Here is a 27,750-nt window from a genome sequence, read left to right as displayed (position 1 = left end):
CCCAGATATCCACAACAGTGTGGTCACTCACAGAGAGCCAGACATCCTGAAGTGTGAAGTCAAGTGGGTCTTAGGAAGCATTACTACAAACAAAGCTAGTGGAGGTGATGGAATTGCAGCTTAGTTATTTAAATTCCTGAAAGATGAAGGTGTTAAAGTCCTGCACTCAATATGTCAGCAAATTTGGGAAACTCAGCAGTAGCCACTGGGCTGAAAAAGGTCAATTTTCATTCCAATTCCAAAGAAAGACAATGCCAAAGAATGTTCAAACTACCACACAATTTTACTCATTTCACATGCTAGCAAGGTAATGCTCAAAATCCTTCAAACTAGGCTTCAGCAGTACATGAATCAAGAACTTTCAGATGTATCTGGATTTAGTAAAGGCAGAAGAACCAGGGATCAAATTGCCAACATCGGTTGGATCACAGAGAAAACAAGGGAATTCCAGAAAAACATCTACTACTGCTTCATTGACTAAGTGAAATCCTTTGACTGTGTGAATCACAACAAACTATGGAAAATACTTAAAGAGTTGGGAATACCAAATCACTTTACCTGTCTCCTGAGAAACCTGTCTGCAAGTCAAGAAGCAACAGTTAACCAGACATGAAACAATGGGCTGGTTCAAAATTGGGAAAGGAGTATGTCAAGGCTGTATATTGTCACTCTGCTTATTTGGCTGAGTACATATGCTATATGCAGAGTGTATCATGTGAAATGCCAGGCTGGATGAATCCCAAGCTGGAATCAAGATTGCTGGGAGCAGTATCAACAACCTCAGATAGGCAGATGATACCACTCTAATGGCAGAAAGTGAAGAGAAGCTAAAGAGCCTCTTGATGAAGGTCATTGAGGAGAGTGAAAAAGCTGACTTAAGACTCAATATTCAAATAACTAAGATCACAGCATCTAGTCCCATCACCTCATGGCAAATAGATGGGGGAAACTGGAAACAGTAACAAATTTTGTTTTCTTGGGCTCCAAAATCACTGCAGACAGTGACTGCAGCCATGAAATTAAAATACAGTTGCTCCTTGGGAAAAAAGCTATGACAAACCTAGGTTAAGTTTAAGTCACTTCAGTCGTGTCCAACTCTGTGCGACCCCATAGACAGCAGCCCATCAGGCTCCCCCGTCCCTGGGATTCTCCAGGCAAGAACACTGGAGTGGGTTGCCATTTCCACTAGACAGCATGTTAAAAAGCAGATATATCACTCTGCCGACAAAGGTTTGTGTGATCAAAGCTGTAGATTTCCCAGTAGTCATGTATGGATGTGAGAGTTGGACCATAAAGAAGGCTGAGTGCCAAAAAATTGATGCTTTCAAATTGTAGTGCTAGAGACTCTTGAGAGTTTCTTGGGTGGCAAGGAGATCAAACCTGTCAATCCTAAAGGAAATCAACCCTGAATATTCATTGGAAGGACTGATGCTGAAGCTGAAGCTCCAATACTCTGGCTACTTGATACAAAGAGCTGAGTCATTGGAAAAGACCTTGACGCTGGGAAAGACTGAGAAAGGGGCGACAGGGGATGAGATGTTTGGATGGCATCATCGACTCAATGGACATGTTTGAGCAAATTCAGGGAGATGAAGGACAGGGAGGCATGGTGGTTGCAAAGAGTTGCACACAACTGAACAACAACAAAGTTTTCATTCTGGCTCTGTACTCATTATCCATATGATCCCAAGTAAGTTACTTAAACATTTAAACCCCAGTCAAGGCTTAATCACATGAATCACAGCCTTGTCTAACTCAATGAAACTATGAGCCATGCTGTGTTGTGCCTCCCAAGATGGACTGGTTGTGAGGATAAATGAATTAATATATGTGAAGCATTTGATATACAGCCAGATCACATTTCAGATCTGCCAACCAGCAACGTAATTGCATTGTAAGTTCTCTACATGGTCTCTGACCTTGAGACCATGAGATTTATGAATAGTCACCATGAAACAAACTGAGTTATTCTGATTAATAATAATTATCATTTACTGAGTAACTCCTTTGGGCCTTACATAAATTTACTTACAAAATACTAAGTACTTTATAGGCACTACTTCCTTAATTCTTAAAAGGCTCCTATAAAGGTAGACAGTATTATTTAATTGATTTTACTATTGATTAAGCCTTATGCTTAGTCACTTAGTCATGTCCGACTCTTTGCAACCCCATGGTATAGCCCACCAGGCTCCTCTACCCATGGGGATTCTCCAGGCAAGAATACTAGAGTGGGTAGCCATGCCCTCCTCCAGGGGATCAAACGGCGTGCTGCAGTCCATGGGGTCACAAAGAGTTGGACATGACTGAGCGCCCGAACTGAAATGAACCGATCCTCACAGCAACCTATGAGATGGGTACTATTTTTACCTCCATTCTACAGATGAGAAAACTGAGGCATAGAAGAATTAATTAACTCACCCAAAATGTCACAGCTACTAAGTGAAGTTGCTGAGATTTAAACTGAGAAATCTGTTTTCTAATTCAGAATGTTTACTTGCTACAGTATTTTTTAAATGAGATTTCAGTAATAGATGGCAGTTATAAAGCAGTTTAAAATTCCATTTTTTTGTTTTCTACATCATTTAAGAGATTGATACACTTTTTAAAGTAAGTAACCTAAAGTGAGAGTCACTCAGTCGTGTCTAACTCTTTGCAATGCTATGGTCTATATAGTCCATGGAATTCTCCAGGCCAGAATATTGGAGTGGGTAGCTTTCTCTACTCCAGTGGATTTTTCCAACCCAGGGATTGAACTCAGGTCTCCCACATTGCTGGCTGATTCTTTACCACCTGAGCCACAAGGGAAGCCCAAGAATACTGGAGTAGGTAGCCTATCCCTTCACCAGCGGATCTTCCCAATCCAGGAATTGAACTGGGGTCTCCTGCATTGCAGGCAGATTCTTCACCAACTGAGCTATCAGTTCAGTTCAGTTCAGTTCAGTCGCTCAGTCGTGTCCGACTCTTTAGCCCAATTAACCTAAAAGCTAGTATTATTTGCCTTTGGTTTGCAACTCAACATTTTTATATTTTTACCTTCTTTAAGAGATAAATGCATTACAAGAAACAATTATTAGTTTTTTATTTTGGACATACAACATATTACAAAAAAAGAACTCTTACCCACTATATTATACTACTTTTGATGAAAGCTATTGGTCCTCTTTACAGAGGAAAAATGAAAAATACATTAAATCATCCAAAACATTTTACAAATAATTTGTGAGTACTCACAAACTCTTTGAAGGCTATCACTTTAATGGAGTCTAAAGAGCCCATGTCAGTCTACATACATACACTCCCTCCTAAGTTCCATGTGACAAGAGAGCAAAGCCGAGCTTATGGGTCAGTCAGGCTTAATGGCTGCTGTGTCACCTTTATTTTAAATATTAAGGAATGACACCTTGTTTTTATATGACATATATTTCAGTTCCCCTAATCAATCAATCAGCAAGGAATTTTTTAAGTCAACGATTCACTATAATAATGGTTTATGCTTTACAAAAGCTGTCATGATCAGAAAGATGTCTTGGGCAAACTATGCTGTTAAGCAGGCAAGGAAGTGGTGGTCCCCCTGTTTTATAGAAGAAATCAGCTCCGAGATATCAAGAGACAGCTGAAAGGGCCAGGACTTGAACTCCAACAACTTCCTCCTTTCTGCCAAGTTAAACACACAGTATATATTCTCATCTACATTGAATTAGGGTGTGATTCAGTCCTCTTTAAATCCTTCTCAGCTTTGATATTCTGCTGTGTACTCTAGCCCAATAATTTCTATGGAAATTGCTGTTTTAGAAGCAGGTTAAGGATATAGCAAGGGGTCCGAGAAAGAAAGCACTTCCTTGAAGCACATTGGTTAAAGAGGAAGAACATGGGCTTCTGAGTTAGTATCTTATTATCTGTGTGTCCATGGGCAAGCTCCTTAACTCAGCATCTCAGATCCTAAATCTGTAAAATAGGAAAAATAATACATACTTTCTCAGGACTGATGTAAAGATGACATGAGCTAATGTTGCAAAATTCCCCCTTTGATGCCTGTCACTTGGGAAGGGACCCTGTAAGTAGCAGTTCCCTTTTCAGCTCCATTTCTCTTTTCCTTAAGTTCAGAGACTTGTGGGAGGCAGGAAGAAAATAAAAATAGCGAGGGAGGACTTGAGCAAAGGCAAGGAAAAGAGGGCTGATAGAAATGCTGAGAGTGGGAGTTGACCTAGCCTGGCATGTGTGCTAGCAGCTCCTCCCTTTACCCTGCAAAATTCAGCGAAATAAGGAATAAAGACTTTGACATGGAGTTGTGAAGGGGCAGTCCATTTCATCTTGTTCCAAGAGATTTGCCATGCAAAACGGAGTTATTTCATCACAAACTCTGGGGAGGGGGAGACAGCTAGCTTGCAATTGAAGACACTCTGGTGCTGTTTGCCTATTCCAGGTGTTCCACCCACCCTCCCACCCTCAAATTAGCCTGCCAGAGAGCAAAATCCCTGAATTCGCTGCTGCTTGGTAACACCACCCCCTTCCCTGTCCTCACTTTGGCAGAAGGTTCAGCACCCTATTGAGTTCAGTAAAAACAGAGAGTCATCAGTTGGGGAGGAGAGCTCCAGTCTCCTACACACTGGCATTCGCTCCTGGTAGAAACTCTGCACGGTGCCAGGGCAGGGTACAGATAGCAAGTATTCTGATATAAGTGCTCAGTGCAGAGTTCCAGGGCAGCAAGTTGGAAGGGAGAAGCTCAGCTTGGGTTCAACCCTTCAAGAAGAGCTTCACAGGGCAAGCATGATTTGGGTTGGGGTTTAGACCAGGGATGTCAAGCATGGAATGTATAAGCTGCCACTCCCCTTCCAAACCCTCAGCAGATCTTGTGACTGGGTCCCACATCCCAGAGGTAGTCTGAGAAGCCCCCTCTAGACAGAATTGCAAACAGCTTGATCAAAATCATCTGGAGTTGACGTACGAGATGTGTCTCTTTTTTCCCAAGCCTTATAGAGGATAGATGGGGAATTGGGTGGGATCTTCTTTTATCGATATATTCTTTTCTTTCCTGAATTATAAGTCGTTGGCTATCTGCAGAAGAATTCTTTTCATATCTGAAGTGTGTTTGATCTTTGTTTCATTACTAATTATTTTTTCTTAGAGAATTCTCTGTTGTTTCCATTTCCTGACATTTAAAATTAGAATATCATTTTTCCAAACCCTTTTACTTACCCCACAATGGTCAGAAGAAATCCCTAAGCTCTTGTATGTTTTGATCTCCTTGAAAATGAGCAGAATATTAATTCAATCTGGATCGCCTTTGTCATTATCTCTCCAAGTAATGCTGGCTGTACCCTTTGAGTACCTGGTATTTTGCTTCCATTTGTGAGGTATAAGAAGTAGAATTTCCTTGCATAACTGTAGATTCTTTCATTATTTTCTACTGTGTCAGACAACTTTATCTAATTAGGGGTTCCAGAAACATGAACGCTAGGGTTGGAGACCTTAAGCCTCAGTTATCAACTTCTCAGACCTTCTGCTATCAACTTAAAATCTAATTGAATGAAACAATAGACTCGGCATTGATTCACATAAAAACATTAGGGTGTCCTCAACCAAAGGCAGCAAATTCTTCAATTATATACTTTTAGTTACAGTGCTAAGGTTTCCCAAGTGGCACTAGCAGTAAAGAATCTGCCTGCCAACGCAGGAGACACAAGAGATGCAGGTCTGATCCCTGGGTCGGGAAGATTCTCTGGAGGAGGGCATGGCAACCCACTCCACTATTCTTTGCCTGGAGAATTCCACAGAGGAATTCTGGCAGGCTACAGTCCATGGGGTCACAGAAGAGTCGGACATGACTGAACATGCACCCAATTACAACGCTAATTATAATCTAAAAGGCTATTTTTCTATCTTTAAGGTCTCAGTTGTGTTAGTCCTACTGATATAGATTTTAATTTATAATCATTTTTATTAGCTATGGTGTATTTGGGATAGAATGGACTCAAGAAGCAATCGTTTTGGAAAATAAGTTTATAAAAGAAACATAAGTTGTGAATAGTTAAGTAAGTGTTGGACTTCTGATGACTAACCCTGCACCCAGAAGTTTGCTTACTCTTGCCTTGAAGGAGCCTTTCCTCTGGAGTCTATGACATTGAATGGCATGTCAATACAGGTACTTAGACAATACTTGCTGGTTGATTAGACAAAAGGAAGCTATTCACTGTGGGAAATATATGGAACTTGGTGTTTCATTGTGGTATAATGCAACTTATATCCCTTGCATTATTTTGTACAGAGAGCAAATTTTTCATCTTTCCCCTTCAATTAAAGCCAAGTTTTTCTCAATTATTGGATGGATAAACAATACAAACGGCTGTTTCTTCTCTTACAGGAGTCATTTGTAGGCTCTTTTCTAAAGTTTATTAATGTGTTGTGTTCTGTGGAGGCCAGTTTTTTGTTGTAATTCTCTTCCCCTAATCCTATACATCCTAATGAGATATCTGTTTTCTTACCTGAAGTCTCAGAATTCAGTCACTTATGGTCCTTGACCTTGAGAAGGAAAGATAGATACTTTATTATCTCTCTTATACTATTATATTTATTTTTATCCTAAGTAGTTTCTACACATGTATGAATAATAGTATAAAATTAAGTATAGCAGTATAAGAAAAAAGTATCTATTCCTTTTTTCCTAAGGAGAATTTTTTTTAGTGCCAGAAATAATCTACAGCAATGGATATACTTTTTAATTGTTTTAGAAAAAAACCTTGGAGTATGAATCACCCATATTAATTATATCAGAAAATGTTTCCTCAGAGACTGGGGGAAATTTCATTTCTTAAAAGAATGAAGGTGAGATTTTCTTCTGTCTCTTATATTGTCTAAAGGACAGCCACTAACTGCCCATGGACCTTAGGAACTATCGTTTCAAATCAGCCACCAGCACAGCAGTGGTGCAAAGCCACGGATGCCAATCTGAGCTACTCATCCTGAAGTGGCCAACACAGAGGGAAAGCAAGATGGGTGGACCGATTTCTGCTTTGCCTAGTTGAAACTCTCTTTCCACCTCCTAGCCCATGTGAAGCCCATCTTTTATTTTTAGCATGGTACATGAGGAATCAAAACAAGCTTCCAAAGAGTAATGAAAAACAACAACATATGTCACATCCTGGCATTTTTCTGGTCTTTTTTCATCAGTGCCTCTTCTGAGCAATCAAAAGTGACTAAATGTCCCTGCTGAGAACTCCTACATTGGAGCAGAGTGAAGCCAGTCTTCTCAGTGGCCTCCAAGACCTTCATGGTGGCGACACCCATGACCCCAGACTAACACCTGCCACTCTTCCTTCTCACCCCACTCCTCCATGGCTCCCTGGAGCTGTCCTCTTCCCCCAAATACTGGCACTGCCACCCTCTCTCAACTTGTCCAAGACACCTTCTCAATGAGACCTCTCCTGACCACATTATTTAAAAATCACAAATCTATTTCCGGGGCAGGAATAGAGACTCAGATGTAGAAAACAGACATGTAGACACAGAGAGGGAAGGGAGGATGGGATGAATAGGGAGATTAGGATCAACATACATACACTACCATATGTAAAATAGATAGCTAGCTAGTGGGAATCTGCTGTACAGCACAGGGAGCTCAGCTCGGTGCTCTGTGATGACCTAAAGGCTGGGGTTTAAGAGGGAGGGACATACGTATACATGTAACTGATACACTTTATTGTACACCAGAAACACAACATTGTAAGGCAATTATACTCCAGTTGTTAAAAATTTTTTAAATAATAAAAATCACAAAACTCTATACCCTGCCAGTCCCAAACCCTTCTATTCACTCTACTTTTTGAAATTACATTTATCATCTTCTAAAACCCTAAATACTTTGCTTACTTGTTATATTTGTTATTATCTTTCCTCTCCCCAAAAAGTTAGTGGAAGCTTTTTGTCTCTTGTTCCTATTGTTTTGTTCACCAAGAATAGTGTCTGGTCTTTATTAGGTAACCAATAGATAACTGTTAATGGTTTATTAATAAATAAATAATCCTTTTGCTCCTTGTCAATATCTGGCTATTCGTACATAACTGCTAGGAAATGGTTATATCTATAAAAAAAAGTCTTATTAGCTAAAATATAAACATTCAAAAGACAGCCATCCTATTTTTAAGGTTAAACAATTGTAGACTCTTAAAAAACTTCTAAATCTAGTTTTTTTGTGTGTTTTGATCCCACTATATGAAACTTGATACCAAAAATTCCCACAGCAGCTTAGTTCCTTGTTAAGAGGACAGGGGTGTATTTGGAACACAAAATCTCCATAAAAGGATCATTAAAACTATGGTGTATATTTTCTACATTCACCGCTATTACATTTGGTCTGGGTCTTAAACAGAATTCAGTTTTTAAATCCTGCCCATGTCTAGCTCTTCGTGTAGAAATGAAGGCTTCAACAAGCCCTATCTTGAAAGACTATTTGCATAACAAAGTGATTTAGAATAATGCACCCAGAGAGAGGCTCTCCATCCACAGAGGGCAGAGGTCTGTGTGTTCCTTGGAAAGCTGCCTTGATCACAAGGATGGTCACAGGAATATCTCTGCACTTAGAGACAATGGTTATATTTTAGGTGTATGTATTGTTCAATCCAAAAATTTGCTTACTCTGTTTCTGTGAACATGAGTACCTGGAGGTATGCATCTCTTTTTCGTTTCTTTTTTTATCTTTTCCATAATTAGAAACCACTCTGATGATAGTTCATTTTAAATCAAGAAATATCTTTGCTTTCCCCAAAGGAGAATTGTCTTGTCATGTTTTATCTTTGTTTGTTTGTTTATTACTCTGAAGAAACCCTTAACCCAGGCAGCATAGCCTAGGTGTTGATAGCTGCTAACAATTAAAACAACATATGGAATAAAAATGCTTTAATCAACATACAGCCTAGAATGGGAAGGAGAGGAGGGTCCTTAGCATTCTTGTGTTTATATTTATTCTTATGATTCTAATTTCATAAAATACACTTAATTCTAGAAAAAAGCTGAGACATTTACCTTATAATCAGAGTTTAATTCTCAGATTCAAAACCATGCCTAGAAATTCAAGCTCACTTTCTGAAAACCTCATTCCCTGTGACCTGGTATGATAGACCAGCATGATCTATTTAACTCCTTCCATTGGAAAAATCCAAGATTATTTTCCAGACTCTGCAATCTGTAAGCTTTCAGCTCTGTTGTTTCTAAATCCCAGTGCTGATAAGGACTGTGGGAACTGGGTTTCCCTGGTGGCTCAATGGTAAAGAATCCACCTGCCACTTCAGGAGATGTGAGTTCAATCTCTGGGTTGGGAACACCCCCAGGAGAAGGAAATGGCAACCCCCTCCAGTATTCCTGCTTGGGAAATCCCATGGACAGAGGAGTCTGGTGGGCTACAGTCTATAGGGTCACAAAACAGTCGGACATGACTGATGGATTAAACAATGAACGACCCACCTCTGCCAAGGTTCTCTGGAATTAGAGAAGCAGGGATCCAGTCCCACTCTCAGCTTTTGTGGCCACATGATCTTCGAGCTCATCTGAGCCTCCTTTTCCTCACTGGTAAATAAGAGGTAACAATGACACCAATCTCATAAAGTTAAACAATAATAGTAAAGTCTCAGTGAACATTACCTGTCACTATCATTCACATCTTTTAATCCTCATGACAGTTGTATAAGACAGCATCATCCCTACTTTCAGTTCAGTTCAGTTCAGTCGCTCAGTCATGTCTGACTCTTTGCGACCCCGTGAATCACGGCACGCCAGGCCTCCCTGTCCATCACCAACTCCTGGAGTTCACTGAAACTCACGTCCATCGAGTCGGTGATGCCATCCAGCCATCTCATCCTCTGTCGTCCCCTTTTCCTCCTGCCTCCAATCCCTCCCAGCATCAGAGTCTTTTCCAATGAGTCAACTCTTCACATGAGGTGGCCAAAGTTCTGGAGTTTCAGCTTTAGCATCATTCCCTCCAAAGAACATCCAGGGCTGATCTCCTTCAGAATGGACTGGTTGGATCTCCTTGCAGTCCAAGGGACTCTCAGGAGTCTTCTCCAACACCACAGTTCAAAAGCATCAATTCTTCAGCACTCAGCTTTCTTCACAGTCCCTACTTTATAAAATGGAATTGAGAAACAGTATGACTTATTCAAAAGCATCCAGAAAATAAGGGATTAAATTCATCTGACTATATAATAACGTTTGCATCTCCCTCCATGACAACTCCTTTGAAGCTATTTGATTTTAACCCCAAAATTCTTTTTGTTTGTAAATTCTGGACCTTAATAATTCTCATTTCTCTGTACTAGTTAGCAATGGTCCGGGTCTGAAAACAGTACCTAGGACATGGGCCCTATGCTGATCCTCAGTTATGCTGAAACACAAGAGATTTTTTTGCTATGGGAGAACTTTCCACTCTGGAGAACCAATCACATAGCTCTGCATCAATGTGTGTGCAAAGCTGTGCCACTTCCTTGGAGTCTTGATAATGTATATTAGCCCCTGAGGTCACTAATGGGCAGAGAGATCAACAGTTAAATAGAAGCAAAGTGAATTTTATATTTATAAGAGCTGGTGAAGGAACTATTACATCTGGGGCCATATCCCTTGGGCTATATATTATATACAATTCAGCCTTATTTCAGATAACAATTCATCTTTTTGGACTTTAAAAGACACTGTGCTTAAAACATTTGTATTATGTTTTAATGACCACAAAAAGAAAATTCATAAACATGATTTGAGCACCGACTGTGTGCCTTGTACTATGTTTGGGGCTAGATAGAGCCCATTCATAATCATTACTTGGAGCTAATAATTGAATGTTGGAGAAGACTCTTGAGAGTCCCTTGGACAGTGAGGAGTTCCAACCAGTCCATTAAAGGAAATCAGTCCTGAATATTCATTGGAAGGACTGATGCTGAAGCTGAAACTCTGATACTTTGGCCACCTGATGCAAAGAACTGACTCATTTGAAAAGGCCCTGATGCTGGGAAAGATTGAAAGCAGGGGGAGAAGTGGGTGACAGAAGATGAGATGGTTGGATGGCATCACCAACTCAATGGATATGAGTTGGAGTAAACTCCAGAAGCTGGTGATGGACAGGGAGAGAGCCCTGGCGTGCTTCAGTCCATGGGGTCGCAAGGAGTCAGACACAACTGAGTGACTGAACTGAACTGAACTGAATAATTGAATGGAGATGTCAAAGTAATACAGAATAAAATAAGAATTGCAAAAAATATACTAGCCGTGTGTACCTGTTCTTCTCTGAGTCTAATAGATGCTGGGGAACTATTTACTCTGATTGGGAACCTTAGGGAAGGCCTCATGGAGGAAGTGCTATTGGCCTTCAAGAATAAGTAAGATGGTCTGTGAAGGAGAGGGCCTCCCTGGTGGCTCAGAGGTAAAGAATCCACTTGCCAACACAGGAGATGAGGATTCAATCCCTGGGTCAGGAAGATTCCCCTGGAGTAGAAAATGGAAACCCACTCCAGTATCTCTGCTTGGGAAATCCCATGGACAGAGGAGCCTAGCAGGCTACTGTCCATGGGGTCACAAAGAGTCAGAAATGACGTAGTGACTAAACAACAACTACAATCTGAAGGAGAGGAAGACAGCATCAAAGCTGAAGAAGCAGCCTGAGCAGAAGTCAGGGAACTATGAATGTTCTACATGTTCAGGAGATGTCAAGGAATGACTGCAGCTAAATGTAGATTTTATACAGACAGCAGTGGAAGATGAGGGAGTGAAGGTGAGCTGGAGCCCATCATGAAGGCATTAAATGACAGAATGGAATTTGAACTCTATTTTCTACATAGTAGGGAGGTTTTTGCAGGGCAGAGTAACACATTCACTTCACTATTTTTAGAAAATAATTCTAGGGATGATGCAAAGGATGGATTTAGGAAATGAAACATGGAAAAAGACATGAAGCCTTTATTAAGAAACTGTGGAAGTGGATTTCCCTGGCTGTCCAGTGGTTAAGACTTCCAATGCAGGAGACGTGGATTCAATCCTGGTCAGGGAACTAAGGTCCCACATGCTGCATGGTGTGGCCAAAGAAATAAATAAATTGTGGAGAAAAGAGAAGAGCATTCCTGGGGGCCAGGGACCACTCACCAGGGAAATAATTTGTCATTTCCCATGGGGAGTGGTAACAAATGAAGGATGGGAAGAAAGAACTGATGGTTTTAGACAGAGTATCTTGATAGAAGTTAATAGGTACCAGATTCCCTGACAAGATTGGAATTTGAGGAAAATCTCATGTTCTAGAGTCATGACAGGCTGCAATGCATTCATAGAATTTGCCAGCTTCTTTCAATAATACCAAGGATAATTTTCTATTTTCAAAGTCTATTTGATAAAAGTAAGCCTCTGAGAAAGTGGTATGCAGGTCAGGAAGCAACAGTTAGAACTGGACATGGAACAACAGACTGGTTCCAAGGACGGAAAGGAGTACATCAAGGCTATATATTGTCACCCTGCTTATTTAACTTATATGCAGAGTACATCATGAGAAATGCTGGGCTGGATGAAGCACAAGCTGGAATCAAGATTGCCGGGAGAAATATCAATATCCTCAGATATGCTGGTGACACCACCCTTATGGCAGAAAGTGAAGAACTAAAGAGCCTCTTGATGAAAGTGAAAGAAGAGAGTGAAAAGGTTGGCTTAAAGCTCAACATTCAGAAAACTAAGGTCATGGCATCTGGTCCCATCACTTCATGGCAAATAAATGGGGAAACAGTGGAAATAGTGGCAGATTTTATTTTTGGGGGTTCCAAAATCACTGCAGGTGGTGATTGCAGCCATGAAATTAAAAGACGCTTAATCCTTGGAAGAAAAGTTATAACCAACCTAGACAGCATATTAAAAAGCAAAGACATTACTTTGTTGACAAAGGTCCATCTAGTTAATGTTATGGTTTTTCCAGTAGTCATGTATGGATGTGAGAGTTGTTCTATAAAGAAAGCTGAGCGCCGAAGAATTGATGTTTTTGAACTGTGGTGTTGGTGAAGACTCCTGAAAGTCCCTTGGACTTCAAGGAAATCCAACCAGTCCATCCTAAAGGAAATCAGTCCTGAATGTTCTTTGGAAGGACTGATGTTGAAGCTGAAATGTCAATACTTTGGCCACCTGATGCGAAGAACTGACTCATTTGAAAAGACCCTGATGCTGGGAAAGATGGAAGGTGGAGGAGAAGGGGACAACAGAGGATGAGATGGTTGGATGGCATCACTGACTCAGTGGACGTGAGTTTGAGTAAGCTCCAGGAGTTAGTGATGGACAGGGAATGCTGGTGTGCTGCAGTCCCTGGGGTCGCAAAGAGTCAGACATGACTGAGTTTCTGAACTGAACTGAAGCCATTCAAAAAGAGCTTAGAATGCGCTTAAATGGAAACCACACCCATGTCCTCTATCACTTGATCTTGGAAAGGAGGCAAAACTACATCAACCCACCTTAGGTTTTCAGCTGTGACTTTTTAGCAAAGACAGATCAACAAAGGAAAAACAAACATAAGTTTATTAACGTGTCTATTCATGTATACCTGGCAGACCCTCCGGAAAAATGAGTGGTTTCAGAATTCAGGGCTAAATGCCATCTTAATAGGGAGAAGGAAGGAGGCATCTAAGGGGAGAGTAAATGATTTTTAGGGACCATGAATGGGCCTTTGGAAGCACAGATGGGAAGTGTGATAGTTTGTGGCAAAGTTTGTCTGGACATGGTGTTGACGTCTCATCTCCTCTCCCTTGTTATTATACTCTTATGACAATTAGGTTCTTTCTGGAAGATTTATCTTTAGGCAGATTAGGGTTGTTCAGAGAAAGCTTCTCCCCGAATTTGCTGGCTTCAAGTGCCTATAGCTCAAAACAATATTGCCAAGTGGCATGTATTGGGGGTGGTCTAAAGCCAGCAGCCTGGGAATGATCATATTGATGCCTACAGGAAGCCTTTATAAAAGCCATGCCTTGGAGAGCTGCTTTAAAGTAAGGTTATTCTGAGCCTTGAGCTGCATCTTCTTGAATATACATTTCACCTCTTTCATTTTCTGTTTATTTTTTCTTTCCATGCTTACGCTTTTAGAGGAAAAGTCCGGTAAGAAACAACAAATTCTTTCTATATCTTTGCCAAACATTGTTTATTCTGTTCATTTTCACTGTCTGTATATCTAATGACTGACTGTATTTACAACCTAAACAAGATTCTGAATTTTAAAAACAAATAGGACGTGGCCTAATTATGCCCCATGAGGAAAAGAGGAAGCTGGTTGCTAAGTGATTTTCCAAGCCTGTTATTAAGGGCCATGGGGTGATTTTGTAAAGATTCACCTCTACCCCAATCACACAGGCATATAATAAAATATTTTAGTGTTAAGTTCCATTTATTGCAGCTTCTATTTGGGTTCATCAAGCTACATATATTTTTTTGTTACTTTTTTGGTAATGTACAACATGATAGCATCCTGAGTGAATGCTTGTGAATCCATCCTAGGAGAAGCAAGTTGTCTTTTTCTCTTCTTTTTTTTTTTTTAAATTAATCAGAAAAATTATCCCCTTCTGGAGTTGTCAGAGATAATAAAGAAGATCTTTATAAATCGTAAATCACCTCTTGCTGCTGCTGCTGCTGCTGCTGCTGCTAAGTTGCTTCAGTCGTGTCCGACTCTGTGCGACCCCATAGATGGCAGCCCGCCAGGCTCAGCCATCCCTGGGATTCTCCAGGCAAGAACACCGGAGTGGGTTGCCATTTCCTTCTCCAGTGCATGAAAGTGAAAGGTGAAAGTGAAGTCGCTCAGTCGTGTCTGACTCTTAGCAGCCCCATGGACCGCAGCCTACCAGGCTCCTCTGTCCATGGGATTTTCCAAGCAAGAGTACTGGAGTGGGGTGCCAATCACCTCTTACATGGTCCTTTTTATCACTGGGGTGATTTTCCGTGGCAGCACAAATCTGATAAAATGTATCTACATGTTTTTTTTTTTTTTTAGAGCAACAATGAAACTGACCTACTAAAAAAAATATTTCATTGTTCTGGGCTGCTCTGCCTAGTTTATTGGGAACATGATCCCAGGATGCTGATACAGGTGACCTCTCCAGTGGAAAATATGAAAATATTGTATTTCCATGTTAACACCCACTGAGAAGTGGTTGGTTGTCTATTGACCTCACCTAAGTGGATGCTGCAATAATTGCTAGACCTCCCATCCTGCCCACTCACCCAAGCCTGGCAGTCTCTATACCACGTACAGGAAATGCACTGATAGCAATTTCATGGGATTGGAGGAAGGAAGAGCAGAAGACAAAGGAAGAACAAAAGATGGAATCAAAATATTACAGTTTATCAAAATATGGACTCCATGACTTGGTTCCCAAGCATAAAATTAGTACGTATCACAATTAATTATTAATAAATGGAATGGCCCACTTCTGAGTAACTGAGAGTCAACTCTGTGTCACATGCTATGTGACACATGTATTGTTGGTGTGCTTCTGTAACCTTTTTGATATTTTGCCCATTTCATTTATTCTCTTTGACTCTGAATCTTTCTCTGAATTATCCAAACTTGGCCACTTCAAATATTAACAAGATTAAATAGCCTGAAGTTTACCCATGGTGCTTTAAAAATTTCCTATTCTTCATTTGCTTTCCTCTTGTTGTTCTTACAGCAATTTTAACTGTAAGTACTCCATTTCATTGCTAGCTGTGCCTTTAAGGATGAGTTTTCCTCTTGCTCCCCTGCTGCATTTTTCTTGGGTAATGCCCATGTTGTTGATATCCAACCCAGGGAACTTTTAGTGATATCTCGGCTAGTAACAGGCTCTTTGCTTCTCTTCCCATATGGAGTTTCAGAAGATTATTTCTACGAAGTCTTATTGGATCTGATAGGCATTCACTGTCATCTGACTTGTAAGAGGTATAGAAACAAATTTAAATATAGACAAACACAGCAATTGGCAGGGGTGGGGGCTTCCAATAGATGCTTGCCAGATAGATTACCCTAAAGCATTTAAAAGCAAATAAAAATATTGATTAGTGTCATAATAATAAACAAAATGATCATATATGCTAATTCTTTCCTAGAAAATTCACTACCATGAATCACTGAATTTGCTATGACTAGACTGCATAAAAATAATATTTGTTTAGTGCTTTGTGGCTTTTCACGCATTTTCTGGTGTTTCCCTATAGCGCTGAATTTTAGCAAATGAGGATGTTGTAAAGTTTCAAAACCTGATGCTGGTTATTTAATGATTTTTGACAAGCTGGACAGATTGTGTTTGGTGACTTCTTTTTATAAATGTCTCAAAACACTTATGCGTATTGGCAAAGACTTAAGTTATCCTAGTCGGCTGAATTTAAATTAATCCTTTTGTGCAAAAAATAAACAAAACAAGGCTGGTGTAGGATAGGGATACTGTGAGGACATGTATTGAAATATTTTCTTTTAGAAGGCATATTCAAATGGCAGAGTATATAAATTTTTAAAATGCAAAATATTCTAAGCAAAGATCTTCATTCTAGTGACCAAATCATAAATTAGCAGAGTATACCCATTTTGAAAATAGCCTCAAAATACAAAGTAAACCTGATCTCTAACTTGAACATCAAAATAAAAGTAGAGGGGGAAATAAAATGCTTTTCAGTACCTTCTCCAGAATGCATCAGAAGATGGAGAAAAGTTGAGGAACTGAACAATTAATGTCTAACTAGGAACACAGGAAATTTGTTCAGAAAACAAATAGACCAACTGCAACGTCCCTGTTTGAGTAATCAGGTGAAATAATAATAACAGTATATAAAAAATTCTCTGAGAGCTTATTATGTGTGATACAAATGTCTGCAATCAGAGACAAATTGGCCACCTGCAGATTCTGAACAACTGAAAAGATGTTTTGTTTGGTCATGCAAACAATCTGATTGCCATTTAAAAATCAGAATCAATAGGCCTGTTCTCTGACAACTCTGAAGATTCAGCAGGATTAGGCCCATAATTTGTGTTCAAGTGGCCCTGAGTTGTGGCCACTTCACCGAAGCTCCATGAAACTCTCATGCCCTGATCCATAGCTTTCCTGCTCCTTGCCCTGCATGCTTTTGAGTTTGCAGTTCAACACAGAGAGTGTTCAGCTTCCAGAATATATTAAGATCAGATGCTGAATGTTTCCTTCCACCCTTGAAGCAAATTCTATATATTGGTAGAACAATATATAGAAGCAAATTCTGTATATTGGTAGAACAATTGGTAGAACAATTCTGAGGCTAAAGGCCTCAGAATTCTGGGGAAATGACAGGAAAAAGAGTAAAATAAACTATTGACAGGAAAGACCCTCCCCTCCTGGTTGAGAATGATTTTGCTGTTCAGCAAAACCTACAACCACTTTATGCTCCTTAAAGGTGATAATTAGTGTAGAAAACGGCTTTCAATTTGGCTTATGGAATCCCTTTCCTTTTGAAGGTTTCAGATAGCTTTTAATTATGGACCTTGAAGCTTTTGGGTCTGAGCTTTTCACAGCTTTTAGCTGGATCTTCTGGATTCTTGTGAATAAGCTTGTGACTACATGAATTTCAACAGCTGTTACTTGAGGTTCCTTTTTTCATGTTACCTTACTAGAAAACATACAAACAGGAACTATTGATTAAACTACATAGGTTTTTAACTGATTGAACTTAATTTGGGTGAATTAATATAATTGAAGTTATTTTGACAAATGTCCTCTATAATCTTAGTAAAGATTATTGAATTTAAGTTTCTGCCTCTGCATAGTTGAAATATACATTTTATTTTGCATTATTTCTCATAATCATCTTGGGGGAAATTGCATCAATTTTAATCCCCTCTTTGCTGTATTTTATGCTGCTTTTAAGAATGAATTGTTTGTCATGAAATTAAAGCTAAAATCATAAATGCCCACAAAGTTCTTTAGAGAAGAACTTTAGCCTGGTCAGTGAAGAATTATAAACTCTAAATCTTTATATAAAAGAGTGCTTGAATTTCTCTCAAAAGACAGTAACAATTTGTCAGTAAAAGAATTTAAGCCAAGAAATACATATTCATGTGTCCTTTTTTCTAATTTTATTTAAATTGCATCATGCATATATTTATAAGAAAGGTGGGATCAATATGGAACAGAATCAGAAAACTATGGCACATAATAACGTCTAAAATATTTCAAGTAAAATCAACTAGAGTAAGTATTTCTAAAATCCTAGCTTACTTACCAGTTCCTGGCTCCCTGTCTTTGGAGTCCTCCAACAACATCAGGCTTGGTGTCCTAGAAAAAACATGAGTTTAGCAGACCTGAGCTCTAAAGTCGGTTTCTGGTTGTATCCATTTCCTAGCTCTGGACCTCAAAGCCTCACTTTGCTCTCTATATCACAGAGGCAGTTGGCCTAGAGATCCGTGGAAGCCCCCAGGTATACATGACTATAAGTTTTTATTTCTTGTCTGTGTTCTAGAGGGTAGAATCATCTTTTTCATTAAGCAACCTTCTAGATACTTCTGAGTTTGTGCTTCCTGCCCAGATTTTGAAATTTGGCCAGTACTGGGTTCCAGGCAACCTCTGGTGAACTCATGGGCTAAGCCATATTCCTGAAAATGAAACTGAGAAACAGCTGCTTCTCCATTCGCATCACAGTCACTCTTGTTACTAAAGACAAAGCCTAAAGAGGGAGAGCAACCAGAGGTTGTTGGGGTAAATTGATAGCAGCCATGATCAAGGTTTGAAGAGAGAAAGAAAGAAGTTGAATGTCAGCATCTTGTATTTTTCCAGGCATCTGGCCCACAGTGTTTTATTGCTGCTGGACAGTTTTTATCATTCCCCCCTGCACTTCTCAGGAGCTCCTCATCTTCCCCGTCACAGTCTATCCATTTGTAGAGGCTGCTTAAGGCACTAGGCCAAGAATACAGACTTTTTAAAAAGTTCTTATCAGCACTCATTTCACCGAACACTAAAGAGAAAAACCAGGCAAAGAAGAGGTATCTCTTACCCTGCTCTCTGATTTTTGGAGACTCTGATTAAAGCCTGAATTATGTGGGAAATCCATCACATCTATGATGTGTGCTAACACTCTATTGTGTGGGAAAACAGTTTTCTCTGTACTACCGTCTCTAAAATTCCCCTCCTCAAACATTATGAAGAAAACTCCTTATGACAAGACATTTAGAGCTATCAGTAAAAGTTTTCTTGTATGTTTCTGCTTTGTCTGTACGTACACATAACTGAAACTGGTACCCATTAGCAAAGCTATATCATACAGTGGATATATTCCCTTTAAAGTTCTCCAAAACCTCCTTGATTTAACTAAGCCACAAACACAATGACTGTCTGCTTTCCTTTGGCCTGATTACTTGGAGTGAGTGTTTAGTTAGTTGTTTATGAAGTCTTCTATTACCCAAGCCTGTTGACTGATCCATCATTCTCTGACTAGGTATCTGTTCTCTCTTCCTTTTTGCTGATCACAGAGGCGCAGCCCGGTAAGAACCCTCAACATTTTTACCTTAAACCTTTATAGAGATAACTGTTGCCTAGGCAAGGTGGCCAGTTTGTCTTATTAAATTTATGATAACCCAGTGTAAATGAGGCAGACAAATTAGGTTTAGTGGCTGTAAATCTCTGGTCTTATATGTGTCAAGAGCATGTTTTAGGATCATCAGAGCATGTTTCCATAACAAACTAAACTAATACAATAGGTATCCCAACTCCCAGTGCTAAATGTGAAAAATGTGGTGTGTGTGAATGTGTGTGTGTGTGTGTGTGTGTGTGTGTGTGGTGTGCATGTATGCAAGCTCTGGAGATTATCCAGAAATCAGCATAGACATTTATAGCAAGGTGATAATAGAATAAGAAAACTATAAAGAAAACCAGGAATGTGTAAGCCACATTGTTTTCAAACCTAAATTTAATATAAGTCCTTGGATCATAACTCATATTTGTCAGTATACTGATATACAATCATGCATAATCATAATTTTTATCTTGGGAGAAATAGACATGCTTTAAAGTCAATCTTTCTAGGTTATCACATGTATATATTTCATCACTGGAGACAAACCAGTATCAGTTTGCACTGTCCAGAGTAAATCTTAGTCAGTTTCCTCAGGTTGAAAGTGTGATAAATTTGAAGCAACAAGAAGAGTCTTTGCTATGTTTGAAATAACCTCCACCTGCCTGGTCAGTCCCTTGAGAGAGGTAATGGAACTGAAATAATGCGCTTGGAAATTAGGCCTATGCCAATTTGATCAATCAGTTACTCCTGGAGGCAAATATTCTGTGCCAGCTGACAAGCTGTGGTTCTCTGATTAAGCCACAGAGTTGATGATCAAAAATACCACCTGCAGGGACTATATGGCTGATTCCAGTCCAGCAGTTGGGTAACGTCTCAGATTATGACAAGTTACTCCTTTTTTTAGTAAAAGGAAAAGAGTGAATTAACTAATTCAAAATGCGGTAAGTCTGTTCACAGTCTACCTATAATGACAGTCCTTTAGAGAAGGAAGATGTGGTCACTTAGGGAGGAGAAGGTTTTAGAATCAATAGGCGTTTTTCCTGAATGTGGTTTGTGTGGTCAGTATCACCTTAACCTTGCTTTGGATTTGTCCTGCATTGACATCAAGGCCATCAGAGATCTGTATGCCAGATCCAGGGACAATGGGACTTTCTTTTCTGTTGATGAATGCTTACTGCTGATGGTTCGAACATCTGTTCCTTTCTAAATTGATGTGATTTTATTCTTTCTAATTTCTAAATAACAGTTTGCTTGCATATTTCTGCCATGTCTTGCTTCCTCTTGAATAGTGATTGTTCATTCATGAGGAATATTTAGTAAAATATTACAGGGGCTTCTTGTCTAGTACCTCTCAGCAATAAATGTCTTTCAAATGAATTGATACACTGGGAAATGATGAATACCAACAAATACCAAACAAATAAACTGTATATCTTTCTTGGTTTCATGAGTATTACATTTTAAATAAAGGGGTAAGACAGAGATCAAAAGGTCTTCAATACAGCTTCTGGGGTCCCCCAGCTCCTTAATTTCAGGTCTCTTTATACTAAATAGGTCCTATTCCCTCAATGTCAACCTCATGATTGACTACTTGGACCTAAAGCCCCAATCTTTTCCTTCAGACCTTTTTAATAAAAATCTGACTATTTGAGGCTCTCCAACCTGAAAAACCATTTGAATTACATTTAAACAATTGTTGTCTTATTATTTTGTCTATGGAGTCTTATTTTCCAAAAGCCAACCTGTATCAAAACTCTCATAATGACCATAGCTAATTTAAATGATCATATTTATTTAATATAGGCATTAATTAAAACAAGTGTGTTAATTTAAAATACTGATTTAAAATGTTTGTTAAATAAAGTATTTATTAATTTAAAAAGATTTTTCCTAATAACATAATAATCTCTATGTGGCACATGTATGCAAATTATATTATTAGGCAAAACAAGCCAGAAAATATAGTTTGAGAGATTAGGCCAGTCATCAGAAAACATCTAGTGGATCTTTATTCATGCTGAAACTGTTCCGCTATTACAAATGACTTCAAAATGAGACAAAATTTTGATAAAACCTTAGGAAAGAGGGAAAGAAGATTCTTACAGGTCTGTTACAGAGATGCTATATTTGTCCTAAGTTGTTATGCTATCATTTGAGAGAAGAAAAATCTGTGACCACCAGATTGAGCCTTTACTAAAGTAGGAGTAGAAATAAATGTGTGTTTGGCTATCACCCACCAAACTTTTAATTGTATGAGTTTTGAAAAGTTTCTTGTTCTTGCAGTTCCCCATCCTAAACTCTGCCCCTGTCATTCTCCTAAGGAGGCCCTGCCAACCCATGCCCATCTTATGAGACCATGCTTCTAGTGGTCTACTTTTCTGGAAGCATCACATTCTAAGAACCTTTCATGGTGATTTTGAACTAATCCTTTATTACCAAAAAAAGTTTCTGCTAGGGCCTGAAAAAAATCTGAAAATGACCTTCTCAGATTATTCTTGCCAGATTATCCTTGCCAGGGAAATTTGCATTCCAATAGGATCACAATGCCTTGAGCTAAAGGAATGATTCCCACTTGATAGATCGGTGCCCCCATGGCAGGCATGTAAAAGAAACTGAGGTAGAGAGCGTTAGTGGGGAAGAATGGAATTCTCTGGTTACCTGAATAGATCAGTCCATTCAGAGGTAATGCCTTCAAATTTTCCTTGTTTTTAACATTTTCCACATGCATCTTTAAAAATTGCATTAGTCAACTAATGACTGTTTCTACAAGCAGCTTATGGACCCCATTCAATAAGAGAAGAGAATACACCTCATACATATAATTTTAAAAATTAAACATAAGTTAAACTTGGATATACTTTCTTGTATGCTAGATCTCAAGATTTTTTTTTTTTTTAATTTACTAAATCTACCCAGGTAAGGGTTTTTTGTTTTTTGTTTTTTCCCCTGGTTTGGAATATTTATTACTTTTCCCTCCTCTCGGTAACCGTTAAGTAAAGTGAAAAATTTATTTATATGTGGGTGTCTATAATTTTTAACTTGAATGCAACGCTGAAAAAAAATTCATTTTTCTCCATCTGCATTTCTTTAAGTTCAGTTTAATTGCAATGACAGAAATATACATATTGTACGTATATGTGGTCTTAAACCTTATAGTGTCTATTTCTAATTCTAGGGTGCAATTAAAAGGAACTTATCCAGTAAGTATATCTTAGCTACCAGAAATAGAGTACAATTTAAAAGACGAAACAGTTCCCTGGATCTTGGAGTATATACACATTTGACATATAAATTCTTAGCTTGATTTTTAAGGCTGATGAATGTCTACAGCAAAGAAATCCTGTAATGGTAAAAGGGCTCAGTGGGTTCTGAATGATTAATATTTAAATCCTAAAAGTGAATATGTTTTTGAATAAACATTGCTATTACCTTCCTTGGAGAAGGAAATGGCAATTCACTCCAATATTCTTGCCTGGAGAATCTCCATGGACAGAGGATCCTGGCAGGCTACAGTCCATGGGGTCACAAAGAGTTGGACACAACTGAAGCGACTGAGCACACATGCTGTATCATTTGACTTCAGAAATGAATTTAATCAAATGTGTGTTTGCTAATTGGAGTAGGGAGAGGAGGAGGGCAGAAGGAACTGAAGGTAGCTGCAATACCCATTCTTGTGTATTTGATATGAAAATTTTAGTACACCAAAGTGATGTGAGATAGGTTATAATATACATGTGGCATGATTTTCTTCTGCTGCATACAGCACATTCTAGGAAATTTTAAATAAATGGTTCCTAGTTAAAAGTATAACATTTTCTTGGCATTTCAAGAAAAGAACAGGCAGAGAATGCTGGATTCATGCACTGTGTACATATGGCCTGGCTTGGTATTCTCATGGTAATTGAAATGCAGAACTGATCAAGGCAACAGGCATTCAAAGAACAGTGTGCTATTCCACTAAGCTCTGCAGTGTACAGATCTTCCATTTGATGGCTCATCATGGTAATTCCTTGATAAGGTTTTATAAATGCCAAAGAAAATGCTACTACTTATGCCTAATATATGACTGTTGCATTGCCAGGGGAGTTTGTTCCTGGGTTTGTCTTGCAAAGTTTTCACATGGAGTTGCCTATTTGTGGGATTTAAATCTCTGTTTTCAAACATAGCTCATAAGACATAAAAGAAAAAAATGCTAAAAATATGCCTAAAAACTTTCTTTGTCCTATGCATCAGGTGAAGAAGTAGCGAGACCCAGGCGTTCCACACCAACTCCAGAGCTCATAAGGTGAGCATGAAAGATGTTAGTTGTGTTTTATGCAAGGTATCATGCACTAGTAACAATGGAACAAATCTCCTTTGAGCTAAACTCTCAGCATCTAATAACAAAGGGTCTGCTCTGTGTGTAGGTCATCGCAGATTTAAATATGTTATCATTTCGCCTAAGTGAAGCCTGAGGGAGACCATTAAGAAAGTACTCTGTAGTCATCTCAGAGAAGGCAATGGCACCCCACTCCAGCACTCTTGCCTGGAAAATCCCATGGATGGAGGAGCCTGGTAGGCTGTAGTCCATGGGGTCGCTAAGAGTCGGACACGACTGAGCGACTTCCCTTTCACTTTGCACTTTCATGCATTGGAGAAGGAAATGGCAACCCACTCCAGTGTTCTTGCCCGGAGAATCCCAAGGACAGTGGAGCCTGGTGGGCTTCCATCTCTGGGGTCGCACAGAGTCGGAAACAACTGAAGCAACTTAGCAGCAGCAGTAGCAGCTGTAGTCATCTAAAGTAACATCTATCAGAATATGCAACCCTGCACTAATGACAGAGGTAAAGGTCTACGGGAAGACATCATTTGGTATATGGAATGCTGATCTGAACTATGATTATATTGCCCTACAAGTAGTAGCCTGTTATTATTAGAGAAATGTGAATCAAAACTACAATGAGGTATCACCTCACATGGGACAGAATGCCGTCATCAAAAAGCCTACAAACAATAAACCCTGGAGAGGGTGTGGTGAAAGGGAACCCTCTTATCCTGTTGGTGGAAATGTAAATTGTTACAGCCACTATGGAAGACAGTAGGAAGATTCCTTTAAAAACTAGGAATAAAATTACCGTATGATGCAACAATCCCACTACTGGGCATATAACCTGAGAAAACCATGATTCAAAAAGACACGTGTACCCCAGTATTCACTGCAGCACTATTTACTCAGCCAGGACATGGAAACAACCTAGATGTCCATCAACAAACAAATGGATAAAAGAAGTTGTGGTTCATACATACAATGGAATATTACTCATCCACAAAGAGAAATGAATTTGAGTCCGTTTTAGTGAGGTGGATAAACCTAGAGCCTGTTATACAGAGTGAAGTAAGTCAGAAAGAACAAAACAAATATCATATATTAATGGATATATATGGGATCTAGAAAAATGGTACTGATGAACCTATTTGCCGGTCAGGAATAGAGACACAGATGTAGAGAACAGAACTGTGGCCCCAACGAGGGAAGGAGCGGGTGGGACAAATGGAGAATAGCATTGATGTATGTATATTACCATATGAAAATATGGTAATGGCAGTCCCTGTATAACACAGGAAGCTCAACCTGGTGCTCTGTGACGACACAGAGGGGTGAGATGGGGGATGGGTAGGAAGGAGGTTCAAGAGGGAGGTGACATTTGTACACTTATGGCTGATGTACATTTTTGTATGGCAGAAACCAACACAACATTGTAAACCAATTATTTTGCAATTAAAAGTGTTTTAAAAAAGAGCAGCCTGTTTAGTTGGATACAGTTTTGTGATACATTCTACATCAGACACCAGAAGAATGTTCTATTTTGTTTTCTGATTTTGGCAAGGCATTATATTTTCATACTGTGTAATCCCTGGGATAAGTAAGTCTTGTGAACATAAGCGGTGTTTCCCTGCAAAGACTCCTATTTCTATCTAAACGCTAGATCCTTTTACCTTTCCCTCCTCCTTTAACCCCTCTCCTCTCCTCTTCACCTCTTATCCCCCAGCAAACACACAAAACTAATTAGAACCAATGAGAGAAATCAGGTCTGGGGAAGAAACGGAGACAATTTATGCGCCTTTTGTTAATAGTCAATTTAAGCAATAATTAGTTAAAAGGATGAGCACTGAACTTTTTACCCTTCTTTTCTCCCTGATTTTTCAATATTCTTCTCTTTCTGAGACGTGCAATATTAAGGTGTTAGGAGATTATAATTAGTCTACTGTGTAGGGTGGAGGGGGGAGGATGAAGTTAAAAGTTGGTAGACTAAGTTTCTTATTCAAAGATGAACTTCCTGGTGGCTTGTTCCTTAATTTCCCTGTGCCTGACATTCGCTGACCATGCTCTGCATTACCTACAACACAGAGATGCAATGAAGACAGATATAAATGGTTTTTGAGATCTTATGAGAAGAAGGTGCTTTGCAGTAAACAGTTATCTTTAGTATTATCTCTTCTAGGTTTAGAGAATCTGATGCTTTTAAAGAGTTTCTCTCTGTCTTATTTCTGTTGGACCAGCCCCCTGGCACCCCATTGAGAACCAGGGATCTTACCTCTTACTAATTCTTTTGTCCACATACATTTGACATCTTCATATATATGCTTTTTAGCCTCTCCAGAGCGTGAGTGCATATTTATATATGTACCTAAGTGCACACGTACATCAGCCTTACTGTGGAAGATATTTGAGGGCTTTATATCTCTTTTGACATTAATATTTCCTTTCTCTATGTTTTGCTGTAATGTGTGTGGTTTAGCAAAAAACCTTCAGAGGACACCACGGCGCTTGCTCCCCTCTTTGGTCCACCATTAGAATCAGCTTTTGATGAACAGAAGACAGAAGGTAGGAAAAACTGTGTATCTATGGATTTGTTTTTCTTTTCAATAAAGTATAACTCGTCTAGAGTAAATGTGTTTTGAGGCATGTTTTTGATGTATCACTAGATCTTCATGTGAAAGAATAGTTCTGATCTAGGTGTGTTATCAGCACGGGAGTTTAGTTTGCAGACCTCTTAGTATTTCAGGATTTGAAATTTTACCTCCAGAGGTAGCTAAGAGCTAACAAGTTCACTCTTCAACAAGTTCACTCTTCTTTCAATAAGAATTACTGAAAATCTGTACAACCCACTGGTCAGGGAGCAGGTGGTTTATGAACCAAACTGCTATCACTATGGAGCCAGACCTTCAAATTCCTGATCATAATCACTGTCATTGTGATCTAGCCTCTATGACCACATTTTCTCTCTTGTCCACCTCATCAGTGGAGGTGTCAATTGGACTGCTCACAGAACAGACACTGTTTGCAAACTCAAGACCCAGGAATGACCTTAAATCATTTAACAACTTAGAAAAAAGATGTTATGAGAGAAATATCATTTTGGCTGTTATTGTTGGATTTACCTACTAAATTTAATTCCTAGAATTAAATATTTTAACTTTTAAATATTAACCATTTTTGGATGGCTGTGAATAATGTATACCTTACTGACATAAACTCCTTATGAAAGGGATCTAACCTGTTCCTAAGATGTATGTAGGTCTAATGCATGGATCTCCAGCAGCTGTTTGATAACATGGAATGTTTTTTTATAAAAAATCATTTAAGAACACTGTGATTGCATATAATAAAATGATTTTTCTAAGACCCATTGGTGAAGGAGATTAAAACGCTGAGGACGATAAGAATTAAAAGCATAATGAGTAGGCTCAGATAGTGACAAAGAGACTCCAAAGTATAGTAAATTAAACAAGATAGATTTTATTTCTGTTTCATGTAAACAGTCTTAAAGTACAAAATATAGGACTGGAAGGGGAGCTCTGCCATCCCCAGCATGTGGCCTTCACTTCTGGGTGCAAGGGGGCTGCTCAAATTCTCATTATGTTCCAGTCAGAAGAAAGAAGTGTCAGGGAGGACCCATGGAACTCACTGCCAATTCTGTAAGAGCAAAACCTGGAAGAGACGCACACCACTTCCAGCCAGAGCCCATCAGAAAGAATTTAGTGCCATCTGGCCAGCTAAGCTTTAACTGTAGCAGAAATGGAGAATGGATCCTGGGAGACAACTAGCAGGCAGCCACAACTGAGTATTTTTCAATCATGTAGTTAGGAAAGTGAATAAGGAACATCCCTAAATACTCCTTCAGTGATTTAAATGTCTGCAACTTAGAATCCATAAGGAAAGGGGACCCAGCATTAAGGTTGCTCAGTTGTCTTATTAACTCATCTGGG

At 39.1% G+C, this 27,750-nt stretch overlaps 1 protein-coding gene across 5 annotated transcripts in view; it reads left to right on the top strand.

Moving 5' to 3' along the window:
- SGIP1 (SH3GL interacting endocytic adaptor 1) overlaps nt 1–27,750 on the top strand; it is a 237,433-nt gene that overhangs the window by 123,759 nt on the left and 85,924 nt on the right. For all 5 annotated transcript variants that reach the window (XM_070367880.1, XM_070367882.1, XM_070367881.1 and 2 more), the window contains 3 exons: nt 22,676–22,700; nt 23,734–23,785; nt 26,280–26,365. In XM_070367880.1, the coding sequence (XP_070223981.1) occupies nt 22,676–22,700; nt 23,734–23,785; nt 26,280–26,365 (163 nt within the window). The remainder of the gene's footprint in view (nt 1–22,675; nt 22,701–23,733; nt 23,786–26,279; nt 26,366–27,750) is intronic.

Source organism: Bos mutus, chromosome 3 (assembly GCF_027580195.1).
Source record: "Bos mutus isolate GX-2022 chromosome 3, NWIPB_WYAK_1.1, whole genome shotgun sequence".
Taxonomy (NCBI): Eukaryota; Metazoa; Chordata; class Mammalia; order Artiodactyla; family Bovidae; genus Bos; species Bos mutus.
Note: the sequence above shows the minus strand (reverse complement) of the source record. Positions and strands in the feature narration are given on the sequence as shown.